This window comes from Bos indicus, chromosome 8 (genome assembly GCF_029378745.1).
Source record: "Bos indicus isolate NIAB-ARS_2022 breed Sahiwal x Tharparkar chromosome 8, NIAB-ARS_B.indTharparkar_mat_pri_1.0, whole genome shotgun sequence".
Lineage (NCBI taxonomy): Eukaryota > Metazoa > Chordata > Mammalia > Artiodactyla > Bovidae > Bos > Bos indicus.
The window spans coordinates 60,238,692-60,256,286 of NC_091767.1; the positions used below are offsets into that span (position 1 = coordinate 60,238,692).

The following is a 17,595-nucleotide window of genomic DNA, read 5'->3' on the forward strand; positions in this document are numbered from 1 at the left end:
TCTGTGGTTTGACTAGCTCATTTCTTTTTATTGCTCAACAATCTTCCATTGTATGGAGGTATCACAGTTAATTTAACCACTTACCTACTAAAAAACATCTTGGTTGCTTCCAAGTTTTAGCAGTTATGAACAAAGCTGCTATAAATATCCATGTGCAGATTTTGGTATGGACATAAGTGTTACTGAATCAGTATTGAAACAAAAATCTCTCAATATTTCTTTTTCAAGGTACCATGTTAATTTGAACAAAGAGTAGTCAGAGAATGCAAGGTGGGCTAATTCAAAAACCAAGACCCTTTGCAAACTACTCATCTGTATGAAGCAGGATTTTCTCTACAACAGGCAACCAAAACAAAGTACAGAAATGGAAGCCAAAACTGGTATGACTGCAATTATCATGTTGTGCTGTGCTTAGTCATTCAGTCGTGTCCAATTCTTTGGGACCCCATGGACTATAATATAGCCTGCCAGGCTCCTCTGTCCATGGGGATTCTCCAGGCAACAATACTGGAGTGGGTTGCCATGCCCTCCTCCAGGGGATCTTCCCAACCCAGGGATCGAACCCAGGCGTCCCACATCGCAGGCGGATTCTTTACAATTTGAGCTACCAGGGAAGCCCAAGGATACTGGATGGCCTATTCCTTCTCCAGGGAATCTTCCTGAGCCAGGAATTGAACCGGGGTCTCCTGCATTGCAGGCAGATTCTTTACCAGCTGAGCTACCAGGGAAGCCCACAATTATCATACATAATTCCCAATTGCAAGTTTTTGTGTTCATCAAAATTTTATTTATTATCTGAATTCTCATTTATTGTCTTTGAACCAATTATTATTAATTATATATTTGAACTGAGAAAATAAATGTAGCACTTAAATATAGCTTTTTTAATTCTATTTTATATGGTAGGACTCTGTAAGATTTTGTTGGGAAAAGGGTTCCATTGCTAAAAAATAAAAATAATATTTTTTAAATTTGAAAATTGCTGAAGTAAGCAAGCAAGGAAAGTAGAGAATGGGGACAATTTCATACTCACAGGCTCATATGTTTAGAGGGCTTACTGGACGCTCGCAAGATATTGTACCAACATCACAGACTGAGGTCACAATGTTAAGTTTTATAATGTGTTCTTATTGAATGACTTTGCGTTAGGGCTTCTCTCTGTCCTGTGAGATCTCAATATAGGGGCAATGGGACTGTCAAATACACCGATTCTGCTCCAAGGCATGGGATCCTTTGTTCTCCAAGGTTATAGTCACAGGCAGTAAACGAACAGAGAACATGATAGCACTCAGAAAATGTTTGCTCTGGCTGGGCAGTTGCTTCTAAGCCACAGTTTCTAGCAGGGCTGCACAAATCTTGATCAACAGCTACTTGTCTCTGCAAGTCCCCTTCCTGCCGAACAACTGAAACTTAATCTCAGTCAATTCAGTAGGATCTCAGCTGAGTCAAGGCCTCTCCCCAACCCCCTCCATAGTTTTGAGAGGAAAATACATAGAGTCAAACCCACCAGCTGGGACTGGGGAAGAAGGCAGGACATCTGGTCCTCAGTTGTCATAATCAATCCCCATTGGTACCTGCATTCTCATCTGGCATCCAGTTGTACAGACCATGCAGATACCAGTTACAGCCTCCTTGTTCTGATCTGGAGGCCTCTTTGGGGTCTCAGCTCTCTCAGCTCCTGTTTTAGTCACTCAGTCGTGTCCAGCTCTTCGCAACCATATGGACTATAGCCCGCCAGGCTCCTCTGTCCATGGAATTCTCCAGGCAAGAATACTCGTTGCCGTTCTCTTCTCCAGAGGATCTTCCTGACACAGGTATCGAACGCGAGTCTCCTACATTGTTGGGCAGATTTTTTACCATCTGAGCCACCAGAGACAGAAAACATTTAGCTCCTCTTCTGTGTCATTCTCGGTGGGGAGCAAGGAACAGGACACATTTGCCACCAAAGGGCAGGGGAACATTATGAGATGTCTCTCTTCTCTGAGCTCCATGAGACAAGGCTCAGATTCCCTCTTATCTCATATTTTCAAGCTCCGCTGGGGTTCTGTGTCTCAGCCCACTACAGCCTCCCTTTTCCAGGGGTTTGCCTCCTTCCCCATCCCAGTGAGTCAAGTTGCTGGGGACTGATGGGAGTGGAGGGACTGTCTCTGATTGATAAGAAAATGTGTTTAAGCTAAATAAACCTAGAAAAATCATTTCCATTAAAAATTAACTTCAGAAATGAATTAATAGTATGCATAAACCCCTAAAACCAATGTCTGGGGTCCTAGTTAATTAAAATCAGCAAAATCTGCCATGTTCTTAATCAAAATATTTATCTTCCTCTAGATACCAAAGAGAAATCTGGAGTTACATAAAGAAATGAAGAGCATCAGAAATGCTTGACATATGGGTAAATATAAAACCCAGTTTCTCATTTTATAATCTCGTAAATAATTGACTATTTAAAGCAAATAATAACAGAGGGTGGAAGCAAAATGTATGATAACGTTAGCACAAAAGATGGGAGGAGAAAGTGGAAGTATATTGGTGTCACATCTTACATTTGACATGAAGTGATAATTATTATTTGAAGGTGGACTGTAATAAGTTAAACTGTATACTAAACTCTAGTGCACCTACTGAAAAATAAAACAAAGAAGTAGAGCTGATAAGCCAATAGAAGAGATATAATGAAATAATAAAAACAACACTCCAAACACTTTATTATTCTGAGAGAAGGTAGGAAAAGTAGGAAAAAGGAAAAAAGAACAACTGGAGTAAATAGAAAACAAATTGCAAGATATATTTAAACTCAACCATATATCAATAGTTACATTAAATCCAAACACTCGCATTAAGAGGCAAATATTATCATATTAAATTTTTTTAAAAAAAGCAACCAACTATATGATTTCTGCAGGAAGCTTACTTGAAATACTTTATAAAGAAACAAAAGTAAAATGATGGGGAAATCATAGTACACAAAGATGAATCAAAAGATTTGATGGGTTTTATTTATCTGAAATATAGAAAGATGTTTTGAGCTCAGGACAAAATCATTGATGAGTAACATTTTTTAAAAGTGCCACTTTAAAGATGCTCTCTGAGCATTAACCTTTGTTTAGAATGAAAAGTAATTACACCAGCACTGTACAATAGAACTATATGAACCCCAAAGTGAACCATATACATGATTTTAAGTTTTCTAATAGTCACATTAAAAGAAGTAAAAAGAATAATGGTGGCTACATGTCATTATACATTTGTCAAAACCCACAGAATGTGTAAAGCCAAGAATAAACTCTAAGGTAAACTGGGGACTTCGGGTGATAATGATGTGTCAGTGCAGCTTCATCAGCTGTAACAAATGCACCACTGAGGTGTGGGATGTTGATAGTGGAGGGGTCTGTGAGTATATCGTATGTTGAAGCATGGGGTTTATGAGAAATCTCTGTAACTTCTGCTTAGTTTTTCTGTGAGCTGAAAACCACTCTAAAAATAAAGTCATTTTAAAACAAAAACAAGTTTTTAAAAAAAGGTGAAATTAGTTTTAATAACATTTTCAGTTCAGTTGCTCAGTCGTGTCCAACTCTTTGTGACCCCATGGACTACAGCACACCAGGCTTCCCTGTCCATCATCAACTCCCAGAGCTTGCTCAAACTCATGTCCATTGAGTCGGTGATGCCATCCAACCATCTCATCCTCTGTCATCCCCTTCTCCTCCTGCCTTCAATCTTTTCCAGCATCAGGGTCTTTTCCAGTGAGTCAGTTCTTCGCATCAGGTGGCCAAAGTGTTGGAGTTACAGCATCAGCATCAGTCCTTCCAATGAATATTCAGGACTGATTTCCTTTAGGATTGACTTGTTTGATCTTCTTGCTGTCCAAGGGACTCTCGAGAGTCTTCGTCAACACCACAGCTCAAAAGCATCAATTCTTCGGTGCTCAGCTTTCTTTATGGTCCAACTCTCATATCCATACGTGACTACTGGAAAAACCATAGCTTTGACTAGATGGACCTTTGTCGGTAAAGTAATGTCTCTGCTTTTTAATATGCTAGGTTTGTCATAGCTTTTCTTCCAAGGAGCAAGCATCTTTTAATTTCATTGCTGCAGTCACTGTCTGCAGTGATTTTGGAGCCCAATAAAATAGTCTGTCACTGTTTCCATTGTTTCCCCATCTATCTGCCATGAAGTGATGGGACCAGATGCCATGATCTTTGTTTTTTGAATGTTGAGTTTTAAGTCAGCTTTTTCACTCTTTTTCACTTTCATCAAGAGGCTTTTTAGTTCCTCTTCACTTTCTGCCATAAGGGTGGTGTCATCTGCATATCTGAGGTTATTGATATTTCTCCCTGCAATCTTGATTCCAGCTTGTGCTTTGTACAGTCCGGCATTTCGCATGATGTACTCTGCATATAAGTTAAATAAGCAAGGTTCTTGTTTTCATATTAAGTCTTCCAAATCTGGTTCCATCATATTTCAGTTTGGAATTGCTATGTTTCAAGTATTCAACAGCCACATGTGGCTAGTGGCTACCGTATCAGCGCGACTCTAGGTTTTTTGACTCTTCTCTCCTAGAGAGGAGTGGGATGTAAGGCGAGATGAAACTGGTAAAGGTGATTGGGTTTAAATGCTGAGAGCCTCTGATATCATGGTGAATAACTGTATATCATTCCATCCTGTAAATAAAGAGGTGGTCTCTCAGAGAAGCAAGAGGGTTGTTGCCAGAGCAAACGTTTTAGAAAGATTATTGTAACTTACTCACATTTTCCTAAAGGAGAGAATATATAGAGACCTAAAGGACATACAAACTAACTCCTATACATGGACTTTGGTTGGCACTTGAAAACTGTAAAAGGAAATTATGAGACAATAAGGAAAATGTAAACACTGGATATTTAATGATATTCCATATTTTAAAATGTAACTGTGGTTATGTTTGCTTTTTGCTTTTTTAAGGAAGAGGAAAGGAAAAAATGTATTACATAATTGACAAAAGGAAAGGAGAGGGAGAGAAGGAGGGACACAGGAACGGGGTGGGGGTTGGAGAACGCTTTGATAATAAGCGTACCCACCTCCAAATTGTCTCTTGAAGTCTAAACCCAGCCTGGCCTTCGAGGCTCTCCATATTTAGATAAACAAGCATTCTCCTCTCCACATTCTCCTGATGGCAACATCAGGTGTCCTTAGAACATCAAAGATACAGTGAGGCTACACGTGCAGAAGACGTTTGGTGGCGAATTCTTGCCTCGGGCTCTTGTCAGGAGATTGTCAGAGGCAGAGCCCCTCCGATTTCAGGGGAGGCGGAGTTGTCCCAGATGACACGCCCTCCTGGGGTGTGGGGCAGCGTCGGGCAGAAAGGATATTAAGATCATCGAAGTACGTGAAAGGGACAAGTCCCTTTGGTTCAGCTTTGGCCTGTGCCCCAGTTCTCAGGAGAACTTGCGGTGTGACCTTGGGCTGATGGTCTCTTCGCTGAGCCTCAGTGACCGCATCTGCAAACCTCGGGAGGCCGAGGCGTTCTTAGGACCCTCCCAACCCTGACATCCTCTGACTCGCCTCTTGGAGAACGCCGGCTGCCAGATTCCGCCGCAGAAGCGGACAGATAGCTAGCTGGGCCTTAACAAAGAGCGGGGTCTCGGGCAGGTTCCCGCCCCCAGCAGGTTTTGGAAAATCCTTGCGGCCGACGGGCGGAGTTTCGCGCCGCAGCCAATCACCAAGGGTCCGGGCCACCGGGGCGGGGCCTCCGCGAGTTGCCGCGGCGGGCAGGCTGGGTCCGAGCATCAAGCTGCCCTGGAGCCCCAGGCCTGGACATGGCGACCGTCCGGGCCTCCCCGCGAGGCGCGCTGCTGCTTCTCCTGACGGTGGCTAGGGTCGCGGAGGTGGCAGGGGGCCTGGCCCCGGGCAGTGCGGGTGAGTAACTTCTGGAGCAGGGGTTCGGGGAGGTCCAGAGCGGTCGCCTCAGCGCTCCAAGATGGCGCGGAGCAGGGGGCGGGGGTGCCGGCGACCCCCAGACCCAGTCCAAGTCTGATGACCCAGGGTCGGGAGGTCCCAGCAGGCGGCAGGAGGGACTGAGGCTGGACGAGCAGGACCCCTCTCCACCCTCTCACTTTCCGCCCAGATCCCCTGAACTGGGAGCCGTGACCTGGGTTCGAGGCCTTCCTCTGTCACCCACCGAGCAGGAGCCCTCAGCTCCTCATCCGGCTCGGGTCTCTGTCCGAAGAGCGCGAAATGCCTTCGTCCAGGACCGTCGCGAGGGTGGGACGGGATTTTGGAGGAGCCGCCGCCTTACTGCCACCCTGGCCAGTTACTGTTGCTTGTTACTTGACCCTCGGTTCTGAAAGGCCGACCTCGGACAGCGAGCACTTATGTGCTCTACACCCTGACTGACTTCTGAAGTCTCAGGCAGAGACTAGGTCCAAGTCTCCTAAACCCGATTCTGCTGCTCTTCGCTGTGGGTATGCAGTGTGTCCAAGACAGCGCTGGGCTATGCCAGGGGAGAGATTAGAAATCAGGGAATTCTCTCTGTGGGGGCTGACTTGAGGAGAATTTTGTTCTTGCTCTGGAGAAATTAGACCACGAGTGGATAGGAAGCTGTTCAGTGCTTACTGAGTGTCTCCCACGTGCTGGGTTTTAGGAGTTGTTGCCAACTCCTGCCCTCCACCAGCTTTAGCTAGAGGGTGGGGTGCCACAAGACAGGAGCGGCTCCAATTCCAGGCAAAAGTATCCACATGAAGCGATGAGGGCTGTGAATGCACACAGGGAGAGAGATGATGATGTCCACTCAGGTTGGGAAGATATAATTGAGTGATGCCCCAGCTTCGCTAGATATTGAAAGATGGCTGGGATTTATATATGCGAAAGTGGAGGAGAAGTGCATTGCTCACAGGGAGACACACCTAGAAAGAGCAAAATCAGCCTCAACAGGTTTCGAGGTAGCTTACAGAGTTAAAGGATTTTGTTTAAGTCAAGAGTATTTAAAGAAGGGAGAGAATTGTCAGGAGCCTGGGGTTATATAGTTAATTATAATTGAGTTCTAACAAAGCTGTCAATTAGACAAATCAAAGGAGAAAGAAAGAATGTTGTATATTTGGGGCTAAATCAGCTTACTTTCCTGGACCCTATTTTTCTCAAGTTAAAGAAATTGAATTAAAGCACTTTCAAAGTTTTGATTCATTAGAAAACTGCTACTACTACTGCTAAGTCACTTCAGTCGTGTCCGACTCTGTGCGACCCCATAGACAGCAGCCCACCAGGCTCCCCTGTCCCTGGGATTCTCCAGGCAAGAACACTGGAGTGGGTTGCCATTTCCTTCTCCAGTGCATAAAAGTAAAAAGTGAAAGTGAAGTCACTCAGTCGTGTCGGACTCTTCGAGACCCCATGGATTGCAGCGCACCAGGCTCCTCTTTCCATGGGATTTTCCAGGCAAGAGTACTGGAGTGGGGTGCCATTGCCTTCTCCGCATTGGAAAACTAGTTGCCTATTATCCCACAGCTGGTTAGTTCTGTGGGAAATAGTAGAGTAGAATATAGTTAAGAATATTTGAACAAATTTAGTTAGCTTTATTCTTTGTGCTTTAATATCCACATTTATTGTATATAAAGATTCTCATAGATTTTTATTGTGATAATTGAGGTAATACATGCATATTAGCTATTAAATAAGTTTGGGAAACACTGTACACTGTACCCCTCTCTTATAAATTCACAAACAGGTTAGGTTCACAATAATTTGCAAAGATTCCTGTGGTTAAGAAACTTGTTGCTGGGAGAATGGAGAAATGGGGAAATGACTGCTGATGAATATGAGATTTCTTTTCAGGATGATGAAAATGTTTGAAATTGAAAAATAGCACAATTCTGTGACTATACTAAAAATAACTGAATGGTACACTTTAAAAGGATGAATTTTATAATGTGTAACTGTTAAAAGATAGATGGGGTCATATTAAAATTGCAAGTTTATTTGAGCAAAAATTGATTTGAATTTGGACAGTGTCAAATGGGAAGTAACAGGAGCTCAGGAAGGACTTTTATAGAAAAGGTGGAGACGAAGCAAGGAAATATTTGATTGGCTATAGTTTGAGCAGGTGTCTTATTTGGGAAAGCCCAGGTGATTGTTGCTGATTGATTGTCCTTAGGATTCTGATCTCTTAACCTTGGGGGATTATAGGCTTAAGTTTAGGTTTACTTAGGTATGCTACTAGGGAACTGACGCCAACTCAGTCTAGTGGTCTCCTTGTTTTATTAATTTAACGTGACTTTTATTTCAGTAAAATTGTTATGCAAAGAAAGAAAGAAACTTTTTTGCTTAAAGAACTGTTTTTTTCTTCATAGCACCTCAATCCCAATTTAGGAAATTCTAGGCTAGCAGATTTCTAAAGGCCCTACCAGTTCAAAACGTCCATGACAACACAGAACTTGCATTGTTTGGTAAAAAAGGAAAACCCCCAAGTTTGATGTAAAAGTGAGAATTGTCTCTTGTACTAAATTCTTAGGCATATATTGCCTGCTTCCTTACATAAAAGACATTGAGTAATATAATGAACAAAGGCTTCCACTGTGGATTTGTATAAAGTGTGGAAAATGTTCCTCAATCCTAGACAAAATTAAGAAAACAATATTAAATGTGTTTCAATGAAGGCCTGACTTGTATTCCTGCTCAGTCTTCATTCTCATCTCCTTACCCCATCCAAGGTTGGGTTATCCTGTCTCCTCTGGTATAAAGCATTTTACAAATCTTATTTGTTCTGACTTGGAGATTTCATTCCTGTTGGAGAGGGAAGGAGTGATTCGACTTGCTAGTTATTATCTCTTGTGAAGTTTGGCCACACCCTGTACACTGGAGTAACGCCACACTTCCACAGTGTACTTTCTGGTCTCCTTGACCCCCGGCTCTGCTCCCCAGCACCTCTAGTGTTTCCTTTGAAGGATGGGCTAGAACCCTGTGTTACAGTCTGAGAATCTGTGTGTCATGGCACCTGATACTAGCTCTGTTTCCATCTAAGATATTTTCTAATTGTACTAAAGAGAGAAAGATGTAACATTTAAGGTCTAGGTTTCAATAAGTTGACATTTAAGGAATTATGTAATAGCCTAGGATCCTGAAAAAGAATGTAATGAATTTTAAGTTAGAAAAAGTGACCGCCTATCTGGAGGAATGTAATAAGAAACAGATTCTCTTTCCTTTCAAACAGAACTGTCTTGGCCCACACTGTAAAAGGAGTGAGAAACCAGATATAACAGTTTATTCTAGTATGCTACTAAAAGTTCCTGTCTTACAGTCGTAGATTTAAACAGTCTTTCATTAATCATACCTTTCATCCTTTGCCACTTTTTGAAGAAAGTAGAATGATGTCAAACAGGTGGTTTTTATATATTATAAATGTGGTTTTTTTTAAAGAGCAAAATAGATACTGCAAGAGTTTATTCCAAAAAATTTGCATGCTTACTATATGTCAGGCACTGTTTTAGGTTCAGGGTTACTGCTTTCAAGGGGCTTAGATTTCTAGTAGAGGGGGAATAGACTGTTGTTCAGTAACTAAGTCATGTCCAACTCTTTGCGACCCCATGGACTGGAGCTTCCCTGTCTTTCACCATCTCCTGGAGATTGCTCAGATTCATGTTGATTGAGTCAGTGATAGACAATAAACAGATAAATAAAATGATTTCTAGTAGTGATAAATATGCTGTGAAGGAAACTAGAGGGTAGCATAAAGAATTGTGTGAGTAGTGAGGACTGGTTCTTTCCATAATGATGTCAAGAAAAGCTTTGAGAGGGTTAAGTTCTGAACTGAAATGTGAAGACCAAAGGTGCTGTCCTTAGGAAAGATCAGGGTGGGGACCAGAAAGTGCACAGGCCCTGAAGCAAGTAGAGACTGAAGGTCAGTATGGTTCCAACATCCTGAGCAGGTGAATTTGCCAGGGCTAGGAGAATCCCAGGGACGGGGAAGCCTGGTGGGCTGCCGTCTATGGGGTCGCACAGAGTCGGACTCGACTGAAGCGACTTACCAGCAGCAGCAGCAGCAGGAGAGTCAGAAAGCAATAGAGTGGGAAAGACTAGAAATCTCTTCAAGAAAATTAGAGATACCAAGGGAACATTTCATGTAAAGATGAGCACAATAAAGGACAGAAATGGTATGGACCTAATAGAAGCAGAAGATATTAAGAAGAGGTAGCAAGAATACACAGAACTATACAGAAAGATTTTCATGACCTAGATAACCACAATGGTGTGATCACTGGACTAGAGCCACATCCTGGAATGTGAAGTCAAGTGGGTCTTAGGAAGCATCACTTCAAAAAAAACTAGTAGAGGTGACAGAATTCCAATTGAGCTATTTCAAATCCTAAAAGATGATGCTGTGAAGGTGCTGCACTCAATATGCCAGTGAATTTGGGAAACTCAGCAGTGGCCACAGGACTGGAAAATGTCAGTTTTCATTCCAATCCCAAAGAAAGGCAATGCCAAAGAATGCTCAAACTACCACACAATTGAACTCATCTCACACGCTCTCAAAGTAATGTTCAAAATTCTCCAAGCCAGCCTTCAATAGTACAAGAACCATGAACTTTTAGATATTCAAGCTGGTTTTAGAAAAGGTAGAGGAAACAGAGATCAAATTGCCAACATCCGCTGGATCATCAAAAAAGCAAGAGAGTTCCAGAAAAACATCTACTTCTGCTTTATTGACTATGCCAAAGCCTTTGACTGTGTGGATCACAACAAACTGTGGAAAATTCTTAAAGAGATGGGAATACCAGACCAACTGACCTGCCTCCTGAGAAATCTGTATGCAGGTCAAGAAGCAACAGTTAGAACTGGACACAGAACAACAAACTGGTTCCAAATCAGGAAAGGAGTACGTCAAGGCTGTATACTGTCACCCTGCTTATTTAACTTATATGCAGAGTACATCATGTGAAATACCAAGGCTGGATGAAGTACAAGTACAAGATTGCTGGGAGAAATATCAATAATCTTAGATACTCGGACAACACCACCCTTATGGCAGAAAGTGAATAAGAACAAAAGAGCCTCTTGTTGAAAGTGAAAGAGAGTGTAGTAGTTGGCTTAAAACTCAACATTCAGAAAACTAAGATCATGGCATCTGATCCCATCAATTCATGGTAAATAGATGGGGAAACAATGGAGACAGTGACAGACTTTGTTTTGGGGGGCTCCAAAATCACTGCAGATGGTGACCACAGCCATGAAATTAAAAGATGCTTGCTCCTTGGAAGAAAAGCTATGACCAACCTAGACAGCACATTAAAAAGCAGAGACGTTACTTTGCTGACAAAGGTCCATCTAGTCAAAGCTATGGTTTTTTCCTTGGTCATGTGTGGATTTGAGAGTTGAACTATAAAGAATTCTGAGTGCTGAAGAATTGATGCTTTTGAACTGTGGTGTTGGAGAAGACTCTTGAGAGTCCCTTGGACAGCAAGGAGATCCAACCAGTCAGTCCTAAAGGAAATCAGTCCTGAATGTTCATTGGAAGGACTGATGCTGAAGCTGAAGCTCCAATACTTTGGCCAGCTGATGTGAAGAACTGACTCATTGGAAAAGACCCTGATGCTGGAAAAGATTGAAGGCAGGAGGGGAAGGGGATGACAGGAGATGAGATGGTTAGATGGCATCACCAACTTGATGGACACAAGTCTGAGCAAGCTCCAAGAGTTGGTGATGGACAGGGAGGCCTGGCATGCTGCAGTCCATGGGGTATCAAAGAGTCTGACACAACTGAGCAGCAACTGAACTAAACTGAACTCAAGAGAGTCAGACACAGCTGAAGCGATTTAGCACACACGCATGCAGATAGTACTGAGCTGTGCAAAAACCCACGTAAGGATTGTGGATATTATTGTATGTGCAAATAGAAACCAATGGACCTTTAAGAGATGTATGCTTTCATTTCTGTTTTAGATCACACTGACTGCTGAATTTAAAAAAGTTATTGTAAGAGGGTAGGAATAAAAGCAGAGCTAATAGGCCACTGTAGTAGTCAAAATAGGAGATAATTCTTTGATGATGGAGATTAAAGAGGACAAATTCAGAATATATTACTAATGGATTGGATGTGGAAAGTGAGGGAAGCAAGAATTAGAGATTATTTCTAGATTTTCACCTTGAGCAACTTAGTGGAAAATGTTGCTATTTACTGAGGACAGGATGATGGGGAGAAGTAAGTTGGAGGTTTGGCAGGTGAGTCAGGAAGAGAATCAAATTTTCTGTTTTCATATATGTTTAAGGTAGATATTAGGAATAACTCCCCTTGGTCCATTGCTTACTAAATTAAATGTCATACCTGTAAGTATTCCATTCAGCAAATATTCATTGAGGGGTTAATAGTGCCAGACACTGTTACAAGCATTAGGTACATAATGTGGTAAACAAAAACAGACGTGGTCTCTGCTTTCATGGGGTTTATGGTTTAGTGAGAATGTCAGACATTAAATATCACCAAAAAATGTGTATATCTGCATTACTAGTATTATGTAGTTATATTTGTACATATCCATTTATATTCTAAATCTGAATATATTTGAGGAAAAATCATACGATTTAGTCAAATTTGTAGTACATAATGTAGAGCACATAACTTACATCAAGAAAACTTCAAGAAAAGTGTAATAAGTATTAAGAGAAACATTTTCACCATGGAATATATCATTGGGAGCCAGACACAAATACTTTGAGATCCCTCATCTGATAGATGGGAGTAGATGGCATAGAATGGAGAGGGAATTATCCGAGAATACTGGCTATTAGCGTCTATGGGGTGGGGGCACATCTGAGGAGTCATTTGCTTAGTTGTTTCATAATAACGTATGATAATGTGTTTAGGGTCTTTGGACCCCCCCAAAGAACAGAAACCAAGGTAGCTCAGGAGTAGGGAGCTAGCTAGATAGCATCTAACAGGGAACATGGAAATCCAAGGATAGGAAATTGAGCACAACCTCAGGGACTGCTGTGGGAACTGGAAAGCTGCCAGGAACCATGGCTACTTTTTTTTTTTTTTTTAAATTTCAGGTTTTTTTTTTTACTTACTTTACAATATTGTATTGGTTCTGCCACACATCAACATGAATCCGCCATGAGTGTACACGTGTTCCCCATCCTGAACCTCCCTCCCACCTCCCTCCCCATACCATCCCTCTGGGTCATCCCAGTGCACCAGCCCCGAGCATCCTGTATCCTCCATCGAACCTGGACTGACGATTCATTTCACATGTGATATTATACACGTTTCAATGCCATTCTCCCAAATCATCCCACTGTCGCCCTCTCCCACAGAGTCCAAAAGACTGTTCTATACATCTGTGTCTCTTTTGCTGTCTCACATACAGGGTTATCGTTACCATCTTTCTAAATTCCATATATATGCATTAGTATACTGTATTGGTGTTTTTCTTTCTGGCTTACTTCACTCTATATGATAGGCTCCAGTTTCATCCACCTCATTAGAACTGATTCTAATGTATTCTTTTTAATAGCTGAGTAATATTCCATTGTGTATATGTGCCACAGCTTTCTTATCCATTCGTCTGCTGATGGACATCTAGGTTGCTTCCATGTCCTTGCTATTATAAACAGGTCATGTGATGAATATTGGGGTACACGTGTCTCTTTCAATTCTGGTTTCCTCAGTGGGATTACTGGGTCGTATGGCAGTTCTATTTCCAGTTTTTTAAGGGATCTCCACACTGTTCTCCATAGTGGCTGTACTAGTTTGCATTCCTACCAACAATGTAAGAGGGTTCCCTTTTATCCACACCCTCTCCAGCATTTATTGCTTGTAGACTTTTGGATAGCAGCCATTCTGACTGGCCAAGACTACTTTTAGAGACAGTCTCCCTCTGTCTCTCATAGCTTGACTCTGTACATCTCTTGCCTTTCCCATTCTCCACCACTAGCTTCCTCTTCTTACTCATGGTTTCTCTACACCATAAAACTTCCTCAGCTCCAGCTCATCTTGACCTGATAGCTGTAGAGCCCACCACCCTCTGGGTACGTACCTCTGTGCCTGTGCATATGATTGGGTCCAGCCTATCTTTTGACGATGTTTGCTAAATTATGGCTTGGTCACCATGGGAAATGTGGTATGACAGTGGTACGTGGGAGAAATAAACTTCTCGTACATTTTTTTCTGATTAAAAATACATTGCATAAGTAGGAAATTATTACTTATTAACCAGTGAATAAGAAAATTTTTTGAGCTGAGCACTTTGCTAAATTGTGTACAAGAAGTCCCCATTCAGTCTGGAAATACCATTAGTACACACATGAAATTATTAGAGTTAAGTGATAAAGTTTTCAGTTCTGACTGGAATAGTAGGACATTAACCAAAAAAACAACATGGCCTGGAGTTGTTAGAGAAGAAAGGCTTACTTAGAGTTGAGATGGGGCTTAATTTTAAGCCTGGAAAGATGTTTGAGATTTATGTCAGCTGGAAAGAGGGCACTAAGCATGACAGTCAGAGGCTGTGTTCAAGGTATTATTATATAAATACAGGCTTTCCTTGTTAAAAATAATAGAGGATCAGGGAGGGGGAGGTAAGAAGACTTAAGAAAATTTAGAACTGAAATAGCAGGACGCCATTGTGGACCCTTGATTAAAAGAGTGACATCATGAAAAGTAATTTAAAAAATTAACCTGGCAGTCATATTGATAACAGAAGAGAATGAACCTAATTGGCAGTTGTAGCATTACAGTTTGAGGCAAGCAGTGGAGGATATCTGTAACTTGTAAATGAGTCAAGAAAAAGGTGCAGTGTTGAATCCAGGTAGTAGATATATAAATAATCATTTTACTCTTTGGCTCTTACTTGGCTGATGATATATTTTATCTGTATACATAGGCACATATCCATCTTCCAAGGGATAAATGTGACAATGGTAAGAATGCATTTATAAGTTAAAGTTGCAGTTGTCATTTAAATGTTTTTAAGGGATGGTCAATTTCCAGGCTGTTTTGGAAATAAAAATTTGAAAATAAGATTTTTTAAATTAACATACCTTTTTTATTTGGAATGATCTTTTTGCAGTATCAGCTCAGATTTAGTTTATTCCCTTTCAGTAGTGCAGGATATATATATTCTGTTTTAGTAATTCTCTAAAAATACATTAATTAGAAAGAATCTTTATTTTCTTTAGAAAAGAAAACAATACTGGCTTTTCATTAACCAAATTGAGGTTTGGGGAGGCTTCTGTAGCAAATTCTCTTTTAACTTCAAATATCCTATAATTCTATGAATATTTTAGTTTTAGATTAGTGTGTGTAATTGTTTTTTTAAATGCTAGTTGGTCTCAGAAGTTGCATTTTTCCCTTGTGGCTGGAGCATGTGCTTCCCACTTACTTGCCTGTCTTTAGTAGGCACGTGGCCCAAACCAGCAGCCAACCCTTGATGTTTCTAATTACTGGGTAATTCTGCTTGAATATTTCTAGGTTGCACTAATACCCTCTTAAACCCAATATACGTGGCTTTTAGTAATCAGTTTTGGGTTTTTATTAATTTTATATTTTCAGAGTTTAGAAATAAGAATGCAAAATATGACACTCATCCTTATGTCTTTAATAAGGATGATATCTGTGCTATTTATTTTCATCCTGTCAATATCAAGTGTTATTTTGAACTAATTTTCCTTTATCTGTTCAATTCCATTTTATGAAAATAACCAGAGTTTTAAACTATTCTTGAAGAACCAGAAATTAGGTTAGAATCAAATTATAAAAACAAAGCATTTCTAAAATTCACTGTCTTCTTTTGTGTAAAACATTAGGCCTTGGAGAGTTTTTTGTACTCTAATAGTTGAATGACCCAATTAATCCATTTTAAAAGCTCTGAAAAGACAAAGACCTTTAATTGCCACATTAATTGCATTTGAATCCTTTGCCCTCATTCTTAATGAAGGCATATGACTTAATGTCTATTTGTAGACATTTCTCTAAAAGTATGCAGTGTTTAAGAGTCTAGTAAGTTTTTGTTGTTTCAAAGAAATAAAAATGTATACAAATATAATGATGACTAAGGTTAAAAATGAAGTTTGGAAAACGTGATATAGCATAGGTCCCCTAGCCTGTTCTAGGAGGGTGGCAGTTCCTCTCGAGAGAGGAAATGTATTATTACAGAGGAATGCTTCGTTAGGAGGGGGAAGGGCATTACTACTAGAAGACTTCAGGCTGCTCTCTAATCCCATTTTGTCAGAAATTTCAGAAGGCTTTTGGAAAGACTAGAAAGAAATATGTCAAAAATGTCAGTACATGTTCTGACAGGACAGTGGGAATATTAGATCATTTTTCTTCTTTTCCAGGTTTTGGGATTTCTTAATGAAAAAGTGAATCATTTAAAAAATTTAACTTTGGGGGTCACCCCACTATAAATTTGACCTTCACCGTTATATAGGAAAAAATAAACCTTTATATTTTTAACAAATCTTTTATTGTTATTGGAGTTAGTTTTAATTGTGACATATTTCATGTTTCTGTTCTAAATAGACCTTTGCTCCAAGAAACTTTTTTTTCCAAAAATCCCTAGGCCCAAGTCAGACTCTTGCCTGCCTATTTACTTTTTGCTAAGCCTGTGCTTATGGGGATCATGTATTATCCTGAGTTATCTTTGCTTTCCATCAGCTGGATTTTCTGCCATCCTGTGACCTTTGTGTTAGAAGATAGTAGAAAGTGGCAACAACTTGAGCACTTCAAAAGATCACATTGATGTCACACAGAAGATCCCCGGCCCCACCTTTCTTTTCTTGCCTGTCTTCTTCATTCTAATGAGGCTGAGGACATAACAGGATCTTAAAAGGGCAGGGGTTCAACATGATGTGGCATGGCAGAGAAGAGAGGGGTGTTGTGAGAAAGTCTCATTAGTGATTGGGCCCATCCTTGAATACAATGCTTCTAAGAAGGTAGCTATAGCCTGTAAACAAGGAATTTTTTTCATTTCTGAAACTTAATGGAATTTCTACATACTGAAAATGGCAACTCACTCCAGTATTCTTGCCTAGAAAATCCCATGGATGGAGGAGCCTGACAGGCTACAGTCCATAGGGTTGCAAAGAGTCAGATATGACTGAGCAACTTCACTTTCATTTTTTAAGAATTTTTAAGTCAAATGTTAAAAGCTTAAGACACCTTTTTCCATATAGCATTAGAAAGCCTGCCCCACGATAGTGTTTTATGAAACTAAACTGTAGCAATATGTTAGTAATATCATATGCCCTGTTATTGTTTTATGGAGTAACAATATCAATTTTGAGCTTAAAAGGATGTTGGTAAGAGCTAAAAAGAACCTTTTTTATTCATTCATTTCTTCCCAATACCAATCTTACCTTCAATCAAAAAAGCTCTGCTGTCATCTGTTTTATATACTGAGATTATATAGATTTCATTTAAAGAGATTGATACACATATATAGGCATTGTATTGGATCTAGCTGCCTGAAATGAGATATTTTCGTGTCCTTGTCACTTTTGATTTAGCACTCTATAAACAGCCCCTGACCAATTCAGCTTTATCTTTTTTCCCAGTTAGCTTCATTCTAGAATAATGACATGCCCCTGCTGATTATCTATATCACTGATTTATTAATTTTTCTGGGCCCATAATGC

The 17,595-nt window shown here is 40.5% G+C and overlaps 1 protein-coding gene across 2 annotated transcripts in view; it reads left to right on the forward strand.

Annotated features, from left to right (window-relative positions):
- Positions 1-843: 843 nt before the first annotated feature.
- RECK (reversion inducing cysteine rich protein with kazal motifs) overlaps positions 844-17,595 on the forward strand; it is an 85,806-nt gene continuing 69,054 nt past the window's right edge. The window contains exons 1-2 of one of the 2 annotated variants that reach the window (XM_070794748.1): positions 844-1,814; positions 2,329-2,392. In XM_070794748.1, coding sequence (XP_070650849.1) covers positions 2,389-2,392 — 4 coding nt within the window. In that variant the 5' untranslated portion in view covers positions 844-1,814; positions 2,329-2,388. Of the gene's footprint in view, positions 1,815-2,328; positions 2,393-5,384; positions 5,896-17,595 lie in introns of those variants that run through there. The other variant, XM_019966193.2, reaches the window with a different exon arrangement.